Source organism: Manis javanica, chromosome 10, assembly GCF_040802235.1.
Source record: "Manis javanica isolate MJ-LG chromosome 10, MJ_LKY, whole genome shotgun sequence".
In the NCBI taxonomy this organism is placed as follows: Eukaryota; Metazoa; Chordata; class Mammalia; order Pholidota; family Manidae; genus Manis; species Manis javanica.
The window spans coordinates 16,799,132-16,821,640 of record NC_133165.1 but is presented as its reverse complement, the minus strand read 5'-3'; the positions used below and the strand labels follow the sequence as shown (position 1 = coordinate 16,821,640).

General features: G+C 36.8%; 1 protein-coding gene across 3 annotated transcripts in view; it reads left to right on the top strand.

The window, feature by feature from the left end:
• SYT1 (synaptotagmin 1) overlaps window positions 1-22,509 on the top strand; it is a 509,637-nt gene that overhangs the window by 353,984 nt on the left and 133,144 nt on the right. For 2 of the 3 annotated variants that reach the window (XM_073214822.1, XM_073214821.1), the window contains 4 exons: window positions 8,538-8,722; window positions 14,537-14,659; window positions 18,107-18,274; window positions 21,457-21,624. In XM_073214822.1, coding sequence (XP_073070923.1) covers window positions 8,538-8,722; window positions 14,537-14,659; window positions 18,107-18,274; window positions 21,457-21,624 — 644 coding nt within the window. The remainder of the gene's footprint in view (window positions 1-8,537; window positions 8,723-14,536; window positions 14,660-18,106; window positions 18,275-21,456; window positions 21,625-22,509) is intronic. The other variant, XM_073214823.1, reaches the window with a different exon arrangement.

The following is a 22,509-nucleotide window of genomic DNA, read 5'->3' as shown; positions in this document are numbered from 1 at the left end:
AACAAGATGCTCAGAGGGATGAGTGAGTGAGTGAATGAGACTCTGTCCTATATTACTGTTGACACAATCCATCTGTCCACAAAGCCTCAGGTAGCTGACTCAAGCCAACGGCTTGATCATTTTTACAGACACATCTTCCAGAGTGCTTTTTGTCAGGGACACATATTGAAAAGCTCAACACAAGTATGTAAGAGGTAATGTGAAATGTGTTCTTTGGATAATTCTGAAGTCTATATAGAGAAGCCTCCATGTGTGTTTACTACGAGGAAATATCTTCATTTATGATGATAAAAAAAATCTAACGTAGATTTTCATAAGTCTGTGTCTTACTGAGAGCTTTAACAAGGTAGCCACTGGGTAATTGGTTAGATTAAAAGAAGTCTAAAAACCAAAGGAAAAGAGGGAGGGACGGAGGGAGAGAGGCAGACAGAAGAGGGAGAAGGAGAGCTGGAGTCTCCAGGTGCTATTTCCAATGTGTGGCAAGCAAGGCTTCAGCGCTCACCTCCTCCATGAAGTCTTTCTTGAACTCTAGGACCATTTATCTTGCCCTTCTCTAACCTGTGACCTAAAGAGCCCCCTTCACTGAATTCTGTGTTGAACCTGCATTGCCTCCTGTCACTTTCCCTTTTTATCCTGGGAGCTAATCTTCATAAGCAACCAGAGAAATGGGCCTGTCTTCCTGTGTTCGCTTCCCCCACCACTGAGGAAATACATTGCAGATTGCCAGATTGCCAGAAGAAATAAATGAAAGGTTAAATGAAGGAGTAGGTTTTCCCTAATTCACTAATCTTGGTAAATTTTACCCTGATGCTCTGGGACAGCTTTTAATTTAGAGTCCAGTGGTCCTGCAGACCTAGGGAACAGTAACTTCCACCAGGGTGTTGCACACTCCCAGCTGTGTGGAAGCTCAAAGAAACACGCATCATGCTCACACACAACATATACATATGTTCCCATCAAGAGTCCAGAGCTTTTGTCATAATTTAAAAGTTGCATATAATTCAAAGGAGGTTTAAAACTACATTCTAAAGAGGAAGAGGTTAGTATGCTTAATACCCAGGAGCCAAGAATGTATAGTCTTTGAAGCCATCTCAGTCCATAATGAGGAATTCTTCACCCTGACCTTTGGTTGGTTTAATCTTAAATGACATTCTGTATGACTTCATACACCATTTCAAATCTCACACTTAATGCTGTCTCCAGAGGCAGCTAATGAGTATATTCAGATATTTCCAGAGCTTTTTTTCTCCATTTGCATTCTATAATTTAGAGAAAGCTTTAAAATTAATGTGTGCTTATTTTGGGTTTTGCCAATTTTTGAAAAATGATTATCCTTGTGTTTTTAAAAACCATTCATAAACAGTCTAAAAGCAAAGTTTTGAAATACAAATTATCTTTACTACTGGTTAACAGCAAAATTAGCACTTGCATATTATATTCATTTTTGCATCAGTGTCTGATGATCTAAAACGATGATTGATTGCTTCGGGTAAAACCAGAAGTTGGCAAAAAGCTTCAGCAAATATGAGAATGAAGAAATAGGTGAATTATTCATAAAATGCATTATACAGGCATTAGTGCAGTGTTGAGGCACTCAGGACAAAACAGGGATATGTCCCAGGTGGAAAATGCTTGAAGTTACTGATGAAATTTTGTAGTGGCCATGGCAACGCTATTATTGCCTGTGTCATCTCGAGGCCCTCTGCTGAAGTATCTAGGACTGATGTAAATGCAACAGCCTATATTTCTCAGGGAGGGAAATAATGCTCATCTTGTGAATGAGATAAGAATTTTAGGTTGTTCCTTAATATAACAAATGTAAAAGGAACTGATAAGTGAGCGCTGTCCTTGAAAGTGAACCCAAGGCAGAAATACCAAACCAGTGAGTTTTGCCCCACATTCAACCTAGACCCCAACAACGAAACCTACCGAAAGTTAACCAGCCTAGCTGCAACAGCTCCCAGTAATGGGGCGAGGCAGGAGCGAATCAGAGCTGAGGAAGCGGAACTGAGTAGCTCCCCAAAGGAACATGCCCTTGAGAGGGTGGCGAGCCTCAGAGGCCATCCATTCCACTCCCATTTGAGCCCAAGTATATAGCTACGTGGGTCTTTATCAAGCCACATACCACTTACTGAGCACTGTTAAGCTGATGGTGTTCAATCAGGCCTTTTAAGAATGCAAAAAATCTATTTAGAAGTAAGAGCTCCGAATCAGGAGAGAGAAAGCAGGGCTCCCTGAGACGTAAGGCACTTTGTGTAAATTTAAGAAACCCCTCTCCCCAACAGCTTATGCTGCAGGGCTGACGTATTAACGTGTGTCTGAGGAGTAGACTGAATTTAAGGGCACATAGGCTACCATTCAGTAATATGAAAATTTTCCCTTTTATAAATATACAGTCTGCAATACGTTTCTTCTTTGTGAAGTTTTCATCTTTGATTTTACAACACTTTGTTGAAGAGAAAGATATTTTGGGTGTCTACTTTTCTAAAAAGTATGTCAGGGCCCGGTAAGTAATTTTTTTTTAATTTGCACAGTGCCAAACTCCCTGAGAGGAAAAAAAAGTGTTTTTCTGAGAGTTACATTTTTATTGCAAAAAGAAAATTTACTAGTTGATTTCATTAATAACTGTACTGTACCCTGGAACACTAAATTTATACACAAGACTGTATTAAGCCACGTAGATTCTATCTGAATATGTACCATATTATGTTCTGAACACTGAGTTTGGCAAATATATGAAAACTACTTCTTTTAGAAAAGTAAATAAGACCTAGCTTTTAATACATGGGAGGTAAATAATAAACTTCATGATTACACAAACCATGCTTAGCACTGTATTCCAGCCCTGAGCAAAATGCCTGGCATAGAAATGTTCAATAAATAGGTGTTGGACTAAATAATTATTTTTTTAAACTGCTCTATTTATTCTTACTTCCCATGAAAGAACAGCCTCTCTTGATAAGGGGATTGGTTGTTCGTTTGGTTCCCTACTTCCCCAACTAACAGAAGACCTGCTGATGCAAATTTCCAAATTATTTTTATTGTGTTTTCATTAAATATTAGTGTTTCATGTCATTTGTAATCTACAAAGAGCTGAGCTTTGAGTTAGTAAGAAGTGAATTTCAAGGATAGGAAGGTATATTAAAGTACCTTTTATACATTGGTACAGACTTGTCTTTTTATTTTTAAATAATATGTCTTTTAATACTAGCCTAACACGAACCATCTAATGTAGTCTACCACATAGGCAATATTTCCCACTGGGTGGGCAGGGGATGTTTTAGCAAATGCATGTGATATTTTTATTTAAATATCTGTCAACACCAGTGAGGCTTGTGTTGAGCCTTGAAAAATGAATATGTAAATGACTGAAGAGGAAGAACAACATAATTTCAAAAGAGAAGGAATGTACTTGAGAAGAATATTGGGGTAGAATTAAGGAAAGAACAATGAGTTACTCAGCCTGAGAATAGAGGAGCATATAAGCCAACAGTGAGAAAAACCAGTAAGTCAAATGGGCCAGGCGACTGAGGACTTTGAGAGCCATGCACAGTGTCATTGAAAATTGTGTATTAGGAAGTTTTGTCTGAAGGCAACGAATAGGTAAAATGGAGAGAAGAGATAACTGATGGGAGATAGATCAGATGGGAGGCAATGTCAGGCCCATACCTTACAGGGGGAAACAGATGCTAAAAAGTTATAAAACACACTGAAGAAGAAATGGCACAACTTGCCAACCAGTCATATTTGGGAATAAAAATTGCCACCTGGTTCCAACATCCCGAAGGTAAGAAATGAGAGAAGCACAGACGGAAAGTTACAGCTGGGATGGAAAACTTGCAAAGATGAAGGATGCGTAGGAAACAGTCTGTAGGTAGTGGGGGCTGTATGCTAGCGCACCGCGGAGACAGAGGGAGCACCTGGCCTACCAGCTTACAGCGTGGAAGCTGTGAAGGGGAGCTCGGGGTTAGAACCGTGAATGACCCCTCCATTCAAAGCTTGGGAAAGGAAAGGTGGGGGGCATCACAGGTATGGGAAGAAAGAAAAGCCAGTAAGGGCATTGCAAACAAAAGCAGAAGAAAATTTCAACAAGGAATGTATGATTAAAACTCTCTCAGATCACACACAATGTTCGGATTTGGCCAAAGAAAACCACTGGTTAACTTTGAGAGAGTCTTGGGTACAGCACTAGTGTCATGAGAATGGTTGCAGAAAGGACAGATAAAAGAGGTGGGTAAGAAGGAACAATAATTGAAAATACAGAACGAGCCCACACTAATGTCCCAATTGTGACCGTTCCATATAATCACATATGTGCGGCATATATTATAAATCTCCCGAGGTCTGCTTTGTATCTTGGGTTTCCTATTGCCACTCTGATGATTTACTGCAAAATGACTAGGATAAACCCTACAAATTTATTATTTTCTAGCTGTGGAGGTCAGAGATCCAGAACAGGCCTCACTGAGCTGAAATCCATGTCAGCAGGACTGGTTCCTTCTTTTCTTTCTCTTCTCAGCTGTAACTACCTAGGAACTGTGCAGATGTAAGGGTCCCGGTGTGGTGATTTGACATATGTATGTTGTGAAATGATTACCACAACAAGGCTAGTTAACACATCCATTGCTTTAAATGATTATCTCTGTGTGTGCATGTATATGTAGGAAGAACATTTAAGATCCACTCTCTCAGCAAATTTCAACTACAAACTATAGTCACCATGCTATATATTAGGTCCACATGTCTTATAAGTGGAAAGTTGTACCTTTTGACCAACATTGCCATTCCCCTCACTCCCCAGCCCCTGGTGCCCACTAACTCTTCTCTTTGTTCCTGTGGGTTCCACTTTTTTGGTTCCATGTTCAAGTGAGATGATACAGTATTTGTGTAAATTATGTCTCTGACTTATTTCACTTCACATAATGTCCTCAAGGGTAATCAATGTTGTCACACATGGCAGGATTTTCCCTTCTTTATGGCTGAATAATATTCCATCGTGTGTGTGGGAGGGGGTGGGTGTATACATTTTTATACATACATTTTATATATACATCTTTGTTCTTTCATCCATTGATGGACACTTCGGTTGTTTCTGTATCTTCGCTATTGCTAATAATGCTACAATAAACAGTGGGGTGCAGATAGCTCTTTAAGACTGTGATTTTTTGTTTTCTTCATATATTTACCCAGAATGAGATTGCTGGATCATATGGTAGTTGTATTTTTAATTTTTTGAGGAACCTCCATATTGTTTTCCACAATGGCTATACAAACTAATTCCTTCTTGAAGCTGTAGGGAAAAATGCATATCCTTTCTTTTTCTACCATCTAGAGGCATATTCCCCGGCTAATGGTCCCTTCCTCCATCTTCAAAACTTAGCGGCACAGAATCTTTAAAACTCTCTGATCCTGGCAGTGCTACCTGCCCTTTTCACATATAGTGATTCCACTGGGTCCATCCAGATAAATCAGGATAATCTCCTTAACCACATTCGCAAAATCCTTTTTGTCATGTAAGGTGACTATATTCGTAGGTTCCAGGGAACGGAATGCAGACGTTTTTAAGGAGTCATTGTTCCACATGCCACAAAGTCTAAGGCAAAACTTCAGGAGCAGTTTCAGATTGACTTTGATTTTCATGCATCTGTTTACCTTTGAGTTAAATAATATCTGAGATTAATTCATTAACTAGAAACTGAAAATAGCATTTTTAATGAAGAGTTTTTACATTAGTCTATTATTTCCTGCTGTAAGTTCTTTAAGTTAAATGTTAAAATTCTTGTTATAAAATTCCACTTAATGATACTTGGGTAGCAATAACCATAACCTAATAGGTTCATCAAAATATTGCTACTGGCAAAGAGCTATTTTTGATTGAAACTCTGTTTTATATTACAGAAATTGCTCTTGGCAGCGTCTTGTGCTGTTATTTATTTGCTTCACTAGTTTTTTTTTTAATACAAAATGTTCTGTTAAAGAGGCTTCAAAGCTAGATAAGGATTTTTTCCTTTCTATGCATTTATAATATGCACATTTTTAACCTCATAATGTAGACATATTTGAATTTTTCAAACTATTCAGTCTTTACTATTCCTCTCTCTATCATTTTTCCTGTATAAAATTGAAGAGATAATGAACAAAACTGCTGTGAAGATTAAATGACATAATGTGTGTAAAACTATAGCACAGTTACTGGCCCAAAAGAAGGTCTTCAATAAATTTTTAGCCTAATCCAAAATGCATTTCAGGAGATTTGCTCACTAACATTGAAATACATTTCTACAAATACTACAAATGAGTAATACTGCAGATGGTGTTTCTTACTAAACAACTTTTAAATAATTGGTTGCTCTACACAACTAGAATAAATTTGGTAACATAAGAATTCAATCCAAGCAACTGCATTTAATTTTAAAAGGTGATTTATATTATAATAAACTATTCAGTCAGGCTTTCATATGGGTCACAAACTGATAACCAAGTTTTTCATTCTATCTAAAGTTACCAAAAAGTTGTGAGGAAAATTTTGTTAATTTCATATATTCAAGATAGCAAATCCAAAGGTAAAATTAAGTTCTTCGGAAGACCGACTGATAGCAAACCTAGAAGACAGAAGCACTTTAAGAAATAAAAATCACAAAATAAAAGTTTTCCAGTGGTTGTAGTTTACCTTCAAGTTGCACTATTTCAAATTCCTTCCTATAATCCTGTGTTCCTACCTCTTTAACTCCATTTGGTTAAATAATGTTCCTGTGTGTTCACTGTCTATTTTCTTATTGTGAAGTTGTCAAACGATCTCCGTCTTGTCCTTTGTAATTTAAGAGACTTTTATGTAGCTCTCTGAGGGATGATGGTACAAGTCCATGAGGAGAATAATGTATGAGGTTCAAAATGAAGGGTCATTATTAAGATTGTCTGGACTGCAGTGAATGCATAGGCCTCTCATTCATGCATAGTGGGGTTTTAATTAGATCAAAAGCAGTAGAAGCTTTTAAATGAGGTATTATGGATTATATCACTGGTTATATAGGCTTGCTTTATTTTTTAAACACTATGTTTGTTTAATGAAATTAAAGAGCTATAAGAAAACTCGCCTTTGGGTGTGGGCTTATCTGTGGCTCTCACACACAGATATTTGTTTGATAAAAACACACTTTCAGAAGTTGCAATGTTTTATGTCCTTAGATTAACACCTAGGAGTCAATCATAACTTAGACTAATATGCATAGTAAGTATTCTACATTATGAAGCTAAATGCAGAAGAACAGCAAAGAGAGTGAGTTATCTCAGTTTTGAAGAGAGGTTGATTTTTAAGTGTTTTTACTTTATCAAAGTACTCCAGGCTGTGCTCAGCAATCACTGGTACTAATGATGCTTATGTAGCCAGAAGAAAATAGCACTTTTTCTTACCATTTCAGTGCCCATTGTCTTTTGATTGCACCAGGCAAATCTAATTACTTCTTCTGATTAATCTCAATAGTTGAATAATTCCTTTCCAGGCAAAGTGAAAACCTAAATGTTTCCACAAGAGCTGATTTTGTATAAACACACGGTGTAGGCTATGCCATATTAGAAAATAGATTAACTTTTAGTTGATGGACAACTGTGATAGAGAAATGTTTATTTGAGTACACTTATTTACATAATTGCCCTCAAATAACATGGGTGGGTTTGAACTGTGTGGGGTCACTTATATATGGTTTATTTTCAATAAATATATTGGAAAAATTTTTTGGAGATTTGCAACAATCTGAAAAATCATTTTCTCCAGCTTACTTTATCACAAGAACACCATATATGACATGTAAAACATATGAAATATGTGTTGATCATGTTATCAGTAAGACATATGCTCAACGGTAAGTAAGTAGTTAGGTTTGGGGGAATGAAAAGTTGTATGTGAATTTTCAACTGCACAGGTGATACCCCTAACCTCCATGTCATTCAAGGGGCAGCTGTATATTCTTTATTATTTTAAACAGAGCCTGTAAGTCTGAAGCCTCTCCCCCTATCTGAAAATCATCTCCTTTTTCTCTTAATCCCCCAAAGCCTATCCACTGAATTCCTCACTTAGTATTTATTGTTACCACATTCCAGGCACTACTTAATCTTCCAAGAGACTGTGAGGTACCTGCCAATTTACCTAGACTTTAGAGATGAGGATACTCAGGCAGAGGGTTGTTAGATGACTTGCCCAAGATCACATAGCTAGCAAATGGTGGAGCCAGGATTTAACGTCAAAGGTCAAAGTCCAGAGCTGTGATCTGAATTAATGGAAATCTAGCTTGCAGGGGTAGAGAAAGCAATAGGGGAGAGATGACATTTGACGTATCTAGAGGGGCAAAGTGGAAAAGCCAGAATCAGCACTCTGTGCAGAGGAAACGACGTGGACTACGTAATGGAGAACAGTGTGCCTGGAGCATAGCTGGCCCTCCATACACGTGAACTACTGAGTGAATATCTCGATAGCCCATCATTCAAGATGTTGCGTGTATCAGTGTTTATTGCTCATGTTCTCTGCTCCTTTTCCCTTTCAGTGCCACCGTGGGCCTTAATTGCCATAGCCATAGTCGCGGTCCTCTTAGTCCTGACCTGCTGCTTTTGTATCTGCAAGAAATGTTTGTTCAAAAAGAAAAACAAGAAGAAGGGAAAGGAAAAGGGAGGGAAGAATGCTATTAACATGAAAGATGTGAAAGACTTAGGGAAGACCATGAAAGACCAGGTAATGTATTCATTCTGTAGTTCTTCTTAGATTATCGTATTGAATTAGTAAGTGGTTCATTATTTTATGCCAGATAATATAGAAATAAACACGTGTCATTGTTGTAGAAATGTTTTACAATCCTTTTAGTCATTCTCATAGATACCAAAGTGCAACAGGAGCATTTATCAGGGTTCTCCAACGCCCGAGCATAGAAGCCGGCAAAGGGCATCCGGCACCATCAGGGCCACACTGCTGGGCCCATAACGTCGGAATGATGCCCAAGTACTGTTCACATCTGTTAAGCCAGTCTTAATTGTCTTTAAAGTTAGAGTAACAGAATAAAGAATATCTGAGTGTTCTCCCTCTTGGGCAGGGCACCTTTCTCTCATGAACACTGCAACTACTGTTAAATAACTGCCTCAGAGCTGTTTATCACACTTGATGGAAGTTACCGTTCCTATATATCCACCCAGTTCATAATTAGAATCAGGAAAAATGAGCCATAAGGAGAAGGGAGAGAAGTATGAGCCAGTCCTAAAGAACAGGACAGAAGTTTAAGACAAATTCTTATTTCGTCACTTAGGAACAATTAAAGCCATAATGTAGATTATAAAATCTGCATCTGGCTGGGTTATCTTCCCAAGCTTAAGGAAGCTCGTACTAAATTAACAAGATGACTTGATTCAGGATAAAGTTTATTCATTAATAATTACAATGACTAAATGCCTCCATTTATTTTTTGGAATCATAGTCATAGTCAATATTTCTAAGGAACGTATTTTTTTAAATATATAAATGCAGAGATTTTTCCTAGAAATAACATTTTCAGTTATCTGTTTCCCTTCATTTAACTCAAAAGTTCTATTTATTCCCAAAGAGCAACATATAAAGGCAGTTTTACAAATTCTTCTTCTGGTTTTAATTACTATTCATTGAACTTAAGCATATGAATCTCCTTAAAAACAATTTAGTCAAGGAAGGCATTTTCAGTACATTTGCATAGTTTCCTAGTTACACACAAACTCAGGACCCTCCCCAGCTTGAGTTTAAAACACTTTTTTCTCAAAGACTGCAATGCCTACGGGCGAAGACTCCGTGGGCTCTTTTTCCACTCAGTGAACTTTGGTTTGGTTTCAGGGCTTTAGGACAGAGGCAGTGCCTGCACTCACTCGCCAAGAGCTTTCCCCTGAGCTCAGAGTAACAAGAGTTACATTTTTCTCAAAGTTTCTAAAGACAGCCTCAGAAGTCCATGCACCAGTGTCCAATTACAGACATCCAACAAAGATTTTTCTGTTCAGTTATTTTGTTATGTAGAAAGTGAAATTTTAAATCATGTCTTGCTTTATTTCAACATTTTTCATAGCAAGCAGGATTTGATACAGATTTCTCTAAACAACTTACTGGAAAATTAAGTGTAAAACAATCTTCTAGATGGACAAGGACCGAATGATTTGTATGTGAATTTCAGCTGTACCTATGCAACAATTTGAAAAACGCATGATCATTTTCCTAACTATAATAAAATTGAAATGTACTTTTTCTCTATCCTAGAATTAACCATTAAAATCACTAAATAATGTTAAATGATAACGAAAGAACTTTTCCCTAGGACAAGAAGTTTGTATTTTTCTTTGTGGAATATGTCTTGTATGATGTGAGATTGTAATTTATAGCATAGTAGTGATATTTATTACCCCCGTATGACCTGGATAAGTGACCAAGATCTGAAAAGGAGTAAATAAGGTTAATTGATGGTAGTCATGCTTTATTGATCACCTATTCCTTTGGCTGGGAGGGAAAGAGAAACGGGTTCAAAAGGAAATACTAGGAAGTCAGTCATAGCTTATAGTAATCTATAGCAACACAGCATTTAGGATGCTCAAAAAAAAGGTGTTTTGAATCATTTTAAGCAGATCATATTGTCTGTGTAGTGTTTTATAGGTCTTATTTTAATTTATGAACAATTGAATGTACAGAATGAAATATAATTTGGACAAGTGAAAAATAGGCCCCATTGGTAGACAGCTATTTAACAGCAGCTCCTGCTGCTCTTTAAGGCAGACAGAAGTAGGGGATGGGGGTTCTCCCACTCTATGAACAGGAAGGAAGAAGAAACAAGATAGAACGTACAGATTTTAAGATGTTAATGTCACATGGTGATCCCTTGATCATCCAAATTTAAAACAGCATAAACAAAGTAAAATTGTTCTTAGATAATTATATTTTCAGAATATTTTAAACAGAACATTGACATGAACATAGGGGAGACAATAAATATAGTCTATGCCTCTCTCATTTAAAAACAGGACAGACGTGAGAGGCATTTTCAGTATGATTTCTTCAGATACAGAGGCTTTAGGGCAATCAGTAAGCTTTTACCACCTCAGTCCATACAAGAACTCACAGAAATTCAAATTTCAGTATTCATGGCTACCTGTCTCTGTGAGAAGATTTTATAGCCAAGGAAGAATTTTTACATATTCTACAATGAAAACAAAATTCTAACTGTGGATAGTGTATTTACATAGCTTAAGATATATATTTAAGATTTTCTTTAATTCCTTACATTCTTGAGAACATTGAAAAAACAGAGGGGCAATGACACCCAAAAAGTCATAGGTCTGGAAAGGTCATTTCTCCATGGTTTTCACTGATGTGTGTGGATATTTTAATCTGTATTTCTTCCTTCTATGTCCTTATCTGTGTTGTGTCTCATGACTGTTCTGGACTGTCCCTTGCGGTAGGTTCCCTCTGCTATTCAGACACCTCTAGTCAACGCTCGGATACGTTTAGCGGCCTGGCAGCTGAAACTCTACAGCTGAGGGTGGACCATTCTGACACACATCAAGAGGCTGAACTAAATTGATTCTTTTTTTTTTTTTAGTTAAAGTGTTGTCATTTTAAATATTACTGTTTAAGTAGAACAGTATTAGAAAGCTCAAGTCTGAAATTGATAGAGAAGATCAATCCCTTGTGCTACCATTTAGTTTGCCTCATCAGACCCAAATCTGACCATTTAACTTGGAATGAACAAACGTTCTTCCTGATGCCTGTGAACTCAGTGCCTTCTGAATGTCAAATCAAGCCAGAAGCATGTGCGCTCAGTCTCTGAAATTTAAAACAAGGTCTGACGTTCCCAGCACAGCTTTTTCAACTGCAAGGTCTCAAGCTCTCAGAGCTGCTGAGCACTAGCTTTTTACTCCATTTTTTGTTGCTGGGGGTGGTGCGGGGGAGGAGGTTCCTCCTGAGCTACTATAATAGCTACTGATTTAATAGGCCTGAACTTAATGTGATGGTACAGAAAATGTCTTGCTTAAGCTCAGCCTTTGGGACAAGAATAGACTTAATCACTTTAGTGATGAACAGTGGCGCTGAGAAATTATCAAAAATTTAGCCCAATTTCATGCAGAATAATTGCAGAGATGGTCCTGCACCTTTTATTAGGGCAAAAACCATTTAGGGAGAAGGAGATTTAATGTCTCAGCTATTTCAGATTACACTGGGCTGAAACATGATATATAAATTGTCAGTTCTGAAAGATACTTTTTAAAAAGTGTTTCAATCCATGAAATTTATTATTATGATAGAGTAACATGCGGATTTTTCAGACAGAAATATGCATTAACTGGTTTGTTATTATTTGAAAAAAATAAAATCTTACAGGGAGGCAAATCACCTAAGCTGCAATTTTCTAAGCACGTCTCCTGTGACAGTGTGAAACACCCGCACACAGCTAAGGTTTGGAAAGGGCAATATGCTTTCTCTGCCTCAGGTCTCTGACTAAACTCAGTCATCTTTTCTTGTCATTTTATTATTTTCCCTTTAGTGACCCCTCCCTCAAGTTAAAAGACTAATATAAATTTTTAAATAATTGTATTGTTTCCTGTCTTTGGCTACCAGTAAATCAATATTTTACTATTCAACAAAACATCCAAATATAAATTAATCTTTCCAAATTAAATGGTGTATGGCTAAACCTTGAAAAGGTTTCTACACAGATATAATAATGGTCATTTTCAGTTTTCCAAACTCATCTGCAGGCTCCTGAAATGTTCAAGAAGCACAAAAGGGGAGATATCACTAACTACAGCTTAACTCTGTTTGTGTATCTTCCCAACCAAATGAGTTCTATTAACTGATGCCATCAAGTCTCAGTTTTTTAGGATCAAATTGCAGTTAGCTGGGTAGAGCTAAATTGGAAAATCTTGTCAATTCAGGGACAGAGGTGCCTTTTGAGGGTCTCTGTGTACACGGATGGTGGACAGAAAGTTCTCTCTCAGCAGAGAAAAAAGACCACCTAGTCTGGGAGATGGGAAGAGAGTTGGCAGGAGCTATATAGTCTCATGACTCATACCTTCTGAACCTGGTGATATTTCTTGCATTTGAGTTGTATACGAATTCTTAGATTCATTTTGATTGCTGACAAGAGTTAAGACTCCTTTACTTTGGCAGAGATATAAAGCCGTCTGCCGTCATCCCTGTACCCTGATTTTTGTGAGATTCTACACACACATGGCATGAAAATGCCATTACAAAAACTAGGAGAGAGAATATTTGCTATATATAACAAAGAAAAGTTGAGATCGCTAAAATACAAAGAGTGCCTACAAATCAATGAGTCAAACAACATGACAGAAAAATTAGCAAAGCATATATACAGGCAGTTCCCAGAGGGAAAAAAAAATATGTTAATAGAAAGATTTTTTAAACTTTTCAACCTCACTAGGGGTCAGAAAATGTAACATTTTATCATTTTTAAATTTTGAATAGTAACTGTTTCTAATTAGTTTGTCTAATTCTTTAAAGCAGTGAAAGTGCACATCCCTAGAGATAAAGCTTCTAATATTTATAATCTGTATAACCTTTGGTTTTTTAGCAAACATTTTGCACTAAATGAGAAAATGCACATTTTTATTTTTAAAAAAGAGAAACACTTAAATGTACTTAATGAAATAATGAGCTTTCTAGTATTTCAACTTATATTACACTCAAGTTTAAGGTTATAAAGAACATTCTATCAGTCCAAACTGAGTTTTAAAAGTTCAGTATCATGATTTTTGTTCGTTAATGCAAAATGAATTTATACCAGTTTCAGTCTGACAAAATTGCAAATGTAACTCCTTTTTTCTTTTGCTATCAAATAGACCTATAAATCAATTTAATTCAGCCTAGCTTTCTGTGGAGCTGTTATGAAAATGAAATGGTAGACTTAAACTGAAAGTGGGGTAGATTTTTCTCTAAACATGCATTTGCTGGTGGCATGTTTTTTCCTCTTTTTCCATAACCATTACAAATGTATATGTGAAACATAGAAAATTAAAGTTTTCTGAGAACCACTTACTCAACCCTCTTTTTCATAGGAAACAAGGCAAGAAAAGGCCATACATTTCACATAAACTACTCCCTGCATGTAACAATGATGTTTTACATGATGCTTAGCTTAGCTCTCTTTGAACTACATGAATGTGAAACCTGGCCTGGTTCATAGCATGTTTATCACACTTCTGAAAGAAGCAGTTTTATCAGAGCCAAATATAATACTCCAAGATGACATTTTCTTTGCAACAGATTTACGGTTTTTGCTTGCAATATTCTGAGGGGCTTCTTCCATTGCTTCCATGTTGCTTGCTGATTGGGGGGGAAATTCCGTGCACAAATGGAATTTTAAAACTATGTAAGCAGCAAATGTGAATGTGTGTCAGACAAAATGAGATTTCCAGCATCTTAGTGCTTGCTTCTGGTAGCTTGGAAGTATAACCACAGGCACAATTTAATTTGTGTTTTGATGAAAATTCCCTTGAATTCACATACAATCCATTTCCCTACTTACAGGCCCTGAAGGATGACGATGCTGAAACCGGACTGACTGATGGGGAAGAAAAAGAAGAACCCAAAGAAGAGGAGAAACTGGGAAAACTCCAATATTCACTGGATTATGATTTCCAGAATAACCAGGTCTGAGGGAAAAAAATGTCTTCTAAATTCCATTCTGTTTTCTGAAATTACCAAATAGAAATTGAAGCAAGATACTTCTTAAAACATTTCGATTAATGTGAGGGGAAAATGCAATTATCAAACTTATTGATGAAATAATTTCTGAGTACAGGCAGTCCCCTACTTGCTAATTTAACTTCTGGTAATCAGAAATACACAGTGTTCAACCGATTACATCTACTTATGGCACTTACAGCAGGCAGGGGGAATACCAATTAACTTGAAGTAGTCAGCCTGATTTTGAGAGTTTCCAGCCACAGTCCTGCCTCCCCAGGTCCCTTGGCCTAAGCTGGAATAATCTTCCTTGGAATTTCTGAATCTCGATCCAAACATGGAGAGGGGCCTTTGAGTTAGGCTACCATTCAAGCCAAAATTTTGCAACATAATGTAGTGGTCTGATAAGGAAAGATAAATAATTGTCATCCATGAATTTCAAGGGTAAGAAGGTCTTATATTGCTGATATATTAGGTAAAACTCCTAGCACAAATAAGATAACACTGCCAAAGAAGGAAGGCCAGCAGCTTGATTCCTGGTGCCCATGACAGCCGCCCCAAAGTGACAAGGAACTCAAGAGGGTAACAAAGCCGGCATTACTGCTCCAATTTCTCAAAAGCCATGAACTGCCACGGAGATGAGTGATAATAGCAGCTACCTTTTATCAACTGCCTGTTATACAGGTAGCTCAAAGATGAATGTAAAAAAATCTCTCTACACAAAAACACTTTCTAGGTTCCATGAAATTGATGAAGATGTCCTTTTACCTTCTGAAGTGCGAAAGCAATAAAAAGTTAGCTAAGAATTAGTGGAATTGGCTGATGGGGAGATCAGTTTCTTAAGAACCACTGGGCCGTAGTCCTTCTCTGGCGAGGAGGTTTTATCTCTCTAGTTTGTTTTGCTTTGCTCATCTCTTTGGGTGAGGAAGAACTGATAAATGCAAATCCAGTTACTGTTACTGCCACGTGTGTTCATTACTTTCAGTTTGATGAGGAATGAACAATAAATAAAACAAACACCAATGCTCAATTTTGATGACTAAAGTTCAAAGTCACTCACCGTGAGATCTCTAAGCAGTTGCAAGCCTCAGTTAGGAAGTGACAGTTCAAAATACATCCTCACTTTCTGGATTTCCACACGGTCCCTCATGAAGAACATTCTGATATGCTTGGTCATATTAAAAAATAATTTTCCTTGATCAGTTTCATTACAGTCCTGGCTAGTTATTTCATACTACATTCTAGAAAGTTGCATGTTGGTTACACATGCAGGTTTATAGGTATGGATTTATACAGATTTATAGGTATACCATGTATAGTTACTTAAATAGATCATTTGAGGCCATTTCTTTCACTTCTACAAAATTTGATCATGAGGAGTTGAAACCAAAACTTTCTATTATTTATATATTCTAAGGAAGGTCAAGGCCAACTTATGTTTTCTTAACGTATAACATTTTCCAGACGTTTAACGTGCTTTTATATACATAGCCAATATTTTTTCTACTAACTTATTTTACTTTCATATTTTCCAGCAGAAATCTAGTGGCATCTCATCCTGGGTTAGTTATAATTTTGAAACTCTAAGTTGGCTTTGTGTTTGAGAAGTATCATTTTATAAGCTGATATTTTTAAGAAAATAATTGCACTGAATTTTTTCAACTCAAATATAAGAGTGTGTTTACTGTTCCCTTTTTAGCAAATGTACTTATTCTGAAGATGTAAAAGATTCTACCTGATGAAAAGTTTTTTTAATGTTATGCATTGATTTTTCCAAATGTCCTCAGCTAATCTGATTTATAAAATAATTCCTATGAGTCATGGAAGATAAAGTCTGAGAAACTTCATAAGTAAGGCTGTCATCAAATACATACACATTTGTTTACCAGAACTAAAAGACAACTCTAATGTACTCTAATTGAGAAGCTTTCACAGTGGAGAGAAATGTGATACTTATTTCTCAGGCAGAAGTCAGAGGTGGTTGAAAGAAATAACCCCACCCCTTGTCAACAAAATATCTAAGAATCCTCAAAATATAAATGATCTGGTTTTAAAGAGTTTAGGCTATATCACTGGTGCCTTCCCTGACCAAAAGAAAACTGACTGCAAAGAGTGATGAGAAGAAAAACAGAACCTTACTTATTCACACTGCTATCAAATTCCAAATGCCAACCTGGCAAATGAAGAGACCACTGTTTGCTTTACTAGTCACGTCTGTATAATCTGATGTCTATTTTTGCTATTCTTTGACCATCTGTCTGTTCTGTATACCTACAACTGAGCACTCTATGGTTACTATTGTATGTTGATGTCACAAAGATACTGAAGCATTAAAATGGAAACATGAGTCATTTGGGTATTTGGGTTAAAAACTGAGCCAGCTAGCCAAAGTATATTTATGAATATGGTGAGTCAGTTTTATAGAAAACAAATGACTTTTATTCTTTTTTAGAGAGGTGAATTGCTTTTCCATTCTCTTGTCTAAATAGTCACAGACTCAAAATTTTAGGCTCTAATGTGAAAAGCTATGATGCGACTGCATTTAGTGAACAGTATATACCTTGAACAACAGTAAGAGAGCCTACTTTTGTTTCTCATATGGGTCTAAACCAGTCCTTTCGCACAACATGTCTGATGGCAGGGCACCTAGATTAGTCCACTCACACCTTCTGTGTCCTTTGCAAAAACATTCACAAGGTAGCCTACACTTGCATTCCTAATAAGGCACAGGAATGTATCACTGAGAAAACAGACATGAAGAAATGAAAAGATTTCTGCTGTGTTTGGGAGGATAAAATCAGAATCTTAGGCACTGAGGTATATTTCTTTGACTCCATGTCTTACATTTAAACATAGAGCTTAATATATAGTTTTACTATAAATGAAAATAAGAAGTAGCCAGCATATAGTAAAGGTCAAATATGACAGAAATTTGAAGATCTTATTTTTATCTCAGTTTCTGAGAAATGTCTATTTAGCTGGTCTGAGGCTGTGGTTCAGAATAAAAATTTCCTACTTTATAATTACAGACTTGTGATTGTTTAACAATTTATTTCCACTTACAAATTATGCCCTGGAAATAAAAATAATGCACAAGGGCTTTTAGCAACTGGGAAGTTATTTGATTGCAATCCTTTTGCAAATATGAATTCCATATTTAACTCTAATCAGCAACCTTTTAAAAGCCTCTTTTGTGCTTAAAACCTGGCTTTCTAGAGTCAGCGTCTGTCATAATTGGGTCTCTAAAGTCTACGGAGCTCACTTCATTTGCCTTCTCTGCTCAGATTCATAAGAGAATAAAAGTTTATTAAAAGCAAAGGAGGAAGGGGAACCCAATATACAGCATTGTGAACGAATCAGTCATTTTCAAACTGCGCAGTGTTTGTGCTGACTGCGCTCTGTCTGTCGTTTTAGCTGCTGGTAGGGATCATCCAGGCTGCAGAGCTGCCCGCCCTGGATATGGGGGGCACATCCGATCCCTACGTGAAAGTGTTTCTGCTGCCCGACAAAAAGAAGAAATTTGAGACGAAAGTCCACCGCAAGACCCTTAATCCTGTCTTCAATGAGCAATTTACGTTCAAGGTATTTTTTTGTCCTTATTAATAACTCTTCCTCTGTCATTTTAGATGAAATGTTGATCTCATTCTGACACAGACAGCGATGTGCACATGTCCATTTGTTCAGAATGACAAATGATTCTACTCAGAATACTTTTAATTCTTATCCTCAGTCCAGTGAGGATTCTTAACTGCATTTAGGTTTGGTCAAAGGAGGATTCAGCTTGGCCATTTCAGAATAGAATATAGACTGAAGTACAGCTAGATATCATTTGCAGATAAAAAGGGAGGTCGGCCTCAATTGTGCCTACAGGCTTAAACATTACCCCCTATCTAAAATAAAGCCAACGAAATAATGAAATAACTATTTTTTAAGTTTCAAAGTTCCTAAAAATAAGCCACAATCACAGAATAAAGTAAGCTATGTTCCATTGTTTTAATGGTCCAGGTAAGTATTACTCTCATTGCAAAATTCTATATGTGCAGAGGCAGTTTGAAAGCTCTAAGACCATTCTTCTTGACCCAGCAAGGAAAACGAATATAAACCGATTATTTTTCTGCATTTCTAGCATTTTTCCTTTACTCTAGGCTCTTCCCTGGTGTCCTTCATCTTGTTAAGACACCTCAGTTGGCAAACATAAACAAAGTGGGCTTCTGGCCGTATACTAAGTCAGCAGGAGAACGTGCTCAGGCAGGCCTCAGGCACCTCTGCACGCACGGAGCTCCTGTAGCCCTTGTCTTGAAGTCATGCGTGAAAACAGCTTTGGTGGATATCATCAATATGTAAAAGTTTTCTAAATACATACTTAAAACAATACATTTCTAAAAAATGAAATGTCTTACTATGCAGACAGGCTGATCCTTCAGCCAGCCTAATGATAGCATGTGCCTCATGTTAGTAAATATTCTGGTATGAAATAAATGGGTGAAACAGAAGGCATTCCTCAGCGGAGGGCATCATGCCCTCAAGTCTTGTTTCCAGTTCTGCAGAAGAGCAGTCTTTCTATTCACTCTGAAAATTTTTGAGTTAAGCCAAAAAGCCCCAGTGTATTGTTAGTTATCCTATTTTAAACCTACAGTTTTCTATACCTTGATAGTTAATTTGGAGTAGCAGTAAAAACATTCTGGTACTATTCAGCTTATGCAGAGCTAATCACTATGGCCCATATACCACAGAACATGAGATGAAAATGAAACTAAAAAGTATTGCAAGTGGTAACCACATTCTATTTGACTATGTATCAATCTCAATTTAGGTCGACTGTTTCTAACCACAATTTAGTAAGATTTTTTTTCATTATTTAAAATAATACTGTGAAACTCTGTTTTTGTTTTCAGTCACCTATGTTTTATTTCTTTAAAAAAATGTGTTGCTAGTAATTTTTAGTAATTTCTGTGACTCCAGAAAGTGTAGTTATTAAAATTTTGAAATTGCCTACAAAATTCTATTAGGTTCCTTTTTATTTGAAGAAGGTGGATCTAACTATCAATCAAAAAGGTGATATATTTTGATTCATTTATAAGATTTTTCTAGAGAATTGGTTGATTTCTCCAGTAGACATCATAGATTATGCATCTTGAAATGCCAATGCACTATGATATAGGAATGATTAACATAAGTATGATAGTTTAAAAAATATGGGCTTTAAAATTGAGTTCAAATCCACTTAACATGAGCTCCACATGTCCCAAGAAATACTTCTTCTTTTCCCCCAAATGAACTCTTATTTGAAGAAGCCCCTAATCATTCAAACCTTAAGTACTTATTATGTGCCGACTGTGCCAACACTGTACTGTGCCGCACATGTACGCATTCAGCTCACACTGCCCTGTGCCATACGCCGAATTGTTATGAGTGTTTGATAGGTGAGAAAGGTGAAGTTCATTCACTTCCCCCACGCCCTTCAGCTGGACAGTGGATAAACCCAGGTCCAGGCCTGCCTCGCCATTTTTAAATGATAGTATTTCAATATAATCACCAAAACATCTAGAGAGATTTCAGACGTAAGCTGAATTTTTTCAGGAGTTTATCACTGCTCTAAAATTTCTTATTTCTCCCTTTCAAATTCATCTCCTTCGGTTTATTTTTCCTTCTAAAATGGGAAAGGTTTTGTGCCTCATTTTTAATCACAATTTTTAAATCAGATTCCAAATAGATGACAAATAAGTGACAGAAAACAGAAACTCTTCAGAAAAACTAAAATTTCTGGTATATACATACATATACATATACATTGTCAAATATTTTTTTTCTCCTCATCTTAATATACAGTCTTAATTGAGAAATGTTTGCTGGAGCATAAGACAACCATTTACACTGATAAAATACTAGGAAGTATATGAAATTGATCAAACCTTCAATACAAGTCTAAATAATTTCTTAATTAGGTATTTCTACCCAGTTACTGAAGTGTGACACATTTGGATTGCACTGCTTTCCCTGAATATTAAAAATGTCACAATAAACATCGCAACCCATAGCATCTGTCCCAGATATATCTGAACAGCTGGAGAATTCATCAGTTCTTGGCCTTTTGCCACCATTCGTCCTAAAGAGTGTTATACCTAAGAATGAACTTCAAGATCTGTATTATAATGCATCTCTGATATTCAAAATATCAATTTTCTAGTCAGTTCTTGTCAATCACTAAATTATTTTAAGGAGTAGTGAGGCACCTTGTGCATTTCATTTACATCCTTTCAGACTTCTAGCATACCTTTTCTAATCCCTGCTCCATTAAACTGGCATCCAAATGGCTGGAGAGAGTTCATAGAACTTTTGAAACAAGGTATCTATCCTCAGTAAGTTACACCCTGGCAATATAACTTAGCATAACAATAACAACAAAACATTCTACAAGAACTTATTTATACAATCAAGTGCTATTGGCTAGGCTTATTCTTGTATTAATCTTGAAGTGTTTATAACATGACTAATAATAGGATCCATTATTAATAATAGTAACAGCTTCTAGAACTTGGGGATAAAATGATAAACCACTATGGTAAATCCCTATTTTCTCCCAAGGAATATAAACCTCAAGGAGTTAGTCAAATGATTCCATTTAAGGAAAAAAAGAAAAAAAAGAAAAGCGCAGTTATCTTCCTGTCCTGTGTATCTAACAGTAAATCTAAACACTATAAACAAATAACATGATTTAAGCATATTTGTGACCAGATATTCCACCCACGTCTCTTTTTGTTTAGGTGCCGTATTCGGAATTGGGCGGCAAGACACTTGTGATGGCGGTGTATGATTTTGACCGTTTCTCCAAGCATGACATCATTGGGGAATTTAAAGTCCCCATGAACACAGTGGATTTCGGTCACGTAACGGAGGAGTGGCGTGATCTGCAGAGTGCCGAGAAGGAAGAGGTAAGGAAAGCATTAGCATTTCCAGTATGACAAGCTGTACTTGCCACTTGCTGCTCACATAGTAACCTATTGAGAGACGGTCATTACAAAGAGTGATGTGCACCCCCAGCTGCTGACAGCTGGCAAAATAGGGCCAGGGGATTGCATGACCTTGTTAAAAAGTATGCAGGTCTCTTGGGTCTTACTTGAAAGAAAAGAGAGAGTTGTGCACTGGGTCTGTAGATAACTCCTTGGATTGACACATGCTCACACACACACACACACACACACACACACACACACCGTCTGTTTCTAAAAGCTTACACAATGCCATGCACACACACGTCTATCTTTTTAAAAGGACAATGAAAAATCATCTTCTCCTTTTTGTATTTTTCTGCAATCATTTTGTGTTTTCTACAGAGGTTATATAGCTATTAAAAAGAAATAAAATAGCACTTTTTCCTTGATTGTGTCCTCATTCACAGACAGTTCATTGTTTCTCCCAAGTGAGCAGAGCATGACGGGTGAAACATCAAATGTAATTTGCAAAGGCTGATATTAAATCCATTTTTTAAATGGCTTGCATTTTTATAGTACTCTTCACGTTGTTTTTCCCATTTTAATAGTTTAGCCCAGGATTCTTCTGTGACTTAAAAAGAGAAGTTCAATATCCTTAGTATATTTAAACTACGTAATAATCAGTTCGATTTGATTATGCTAGGCCGGCTTGGCACTAGGGTTCTGTGAGAATGTGTCAACAGGCCAACAGTCGAAAAGCAGATAACTCTTAGCTTCTCTGAATTCCTAAAGCAACTCCTTTTCCAGACATTTTCCTGACGTGTTTATAATTAGCCAAAGGGCTGCTGAGGGCCTCCATCATCTAGGCTCCCTAGACACCTAGGA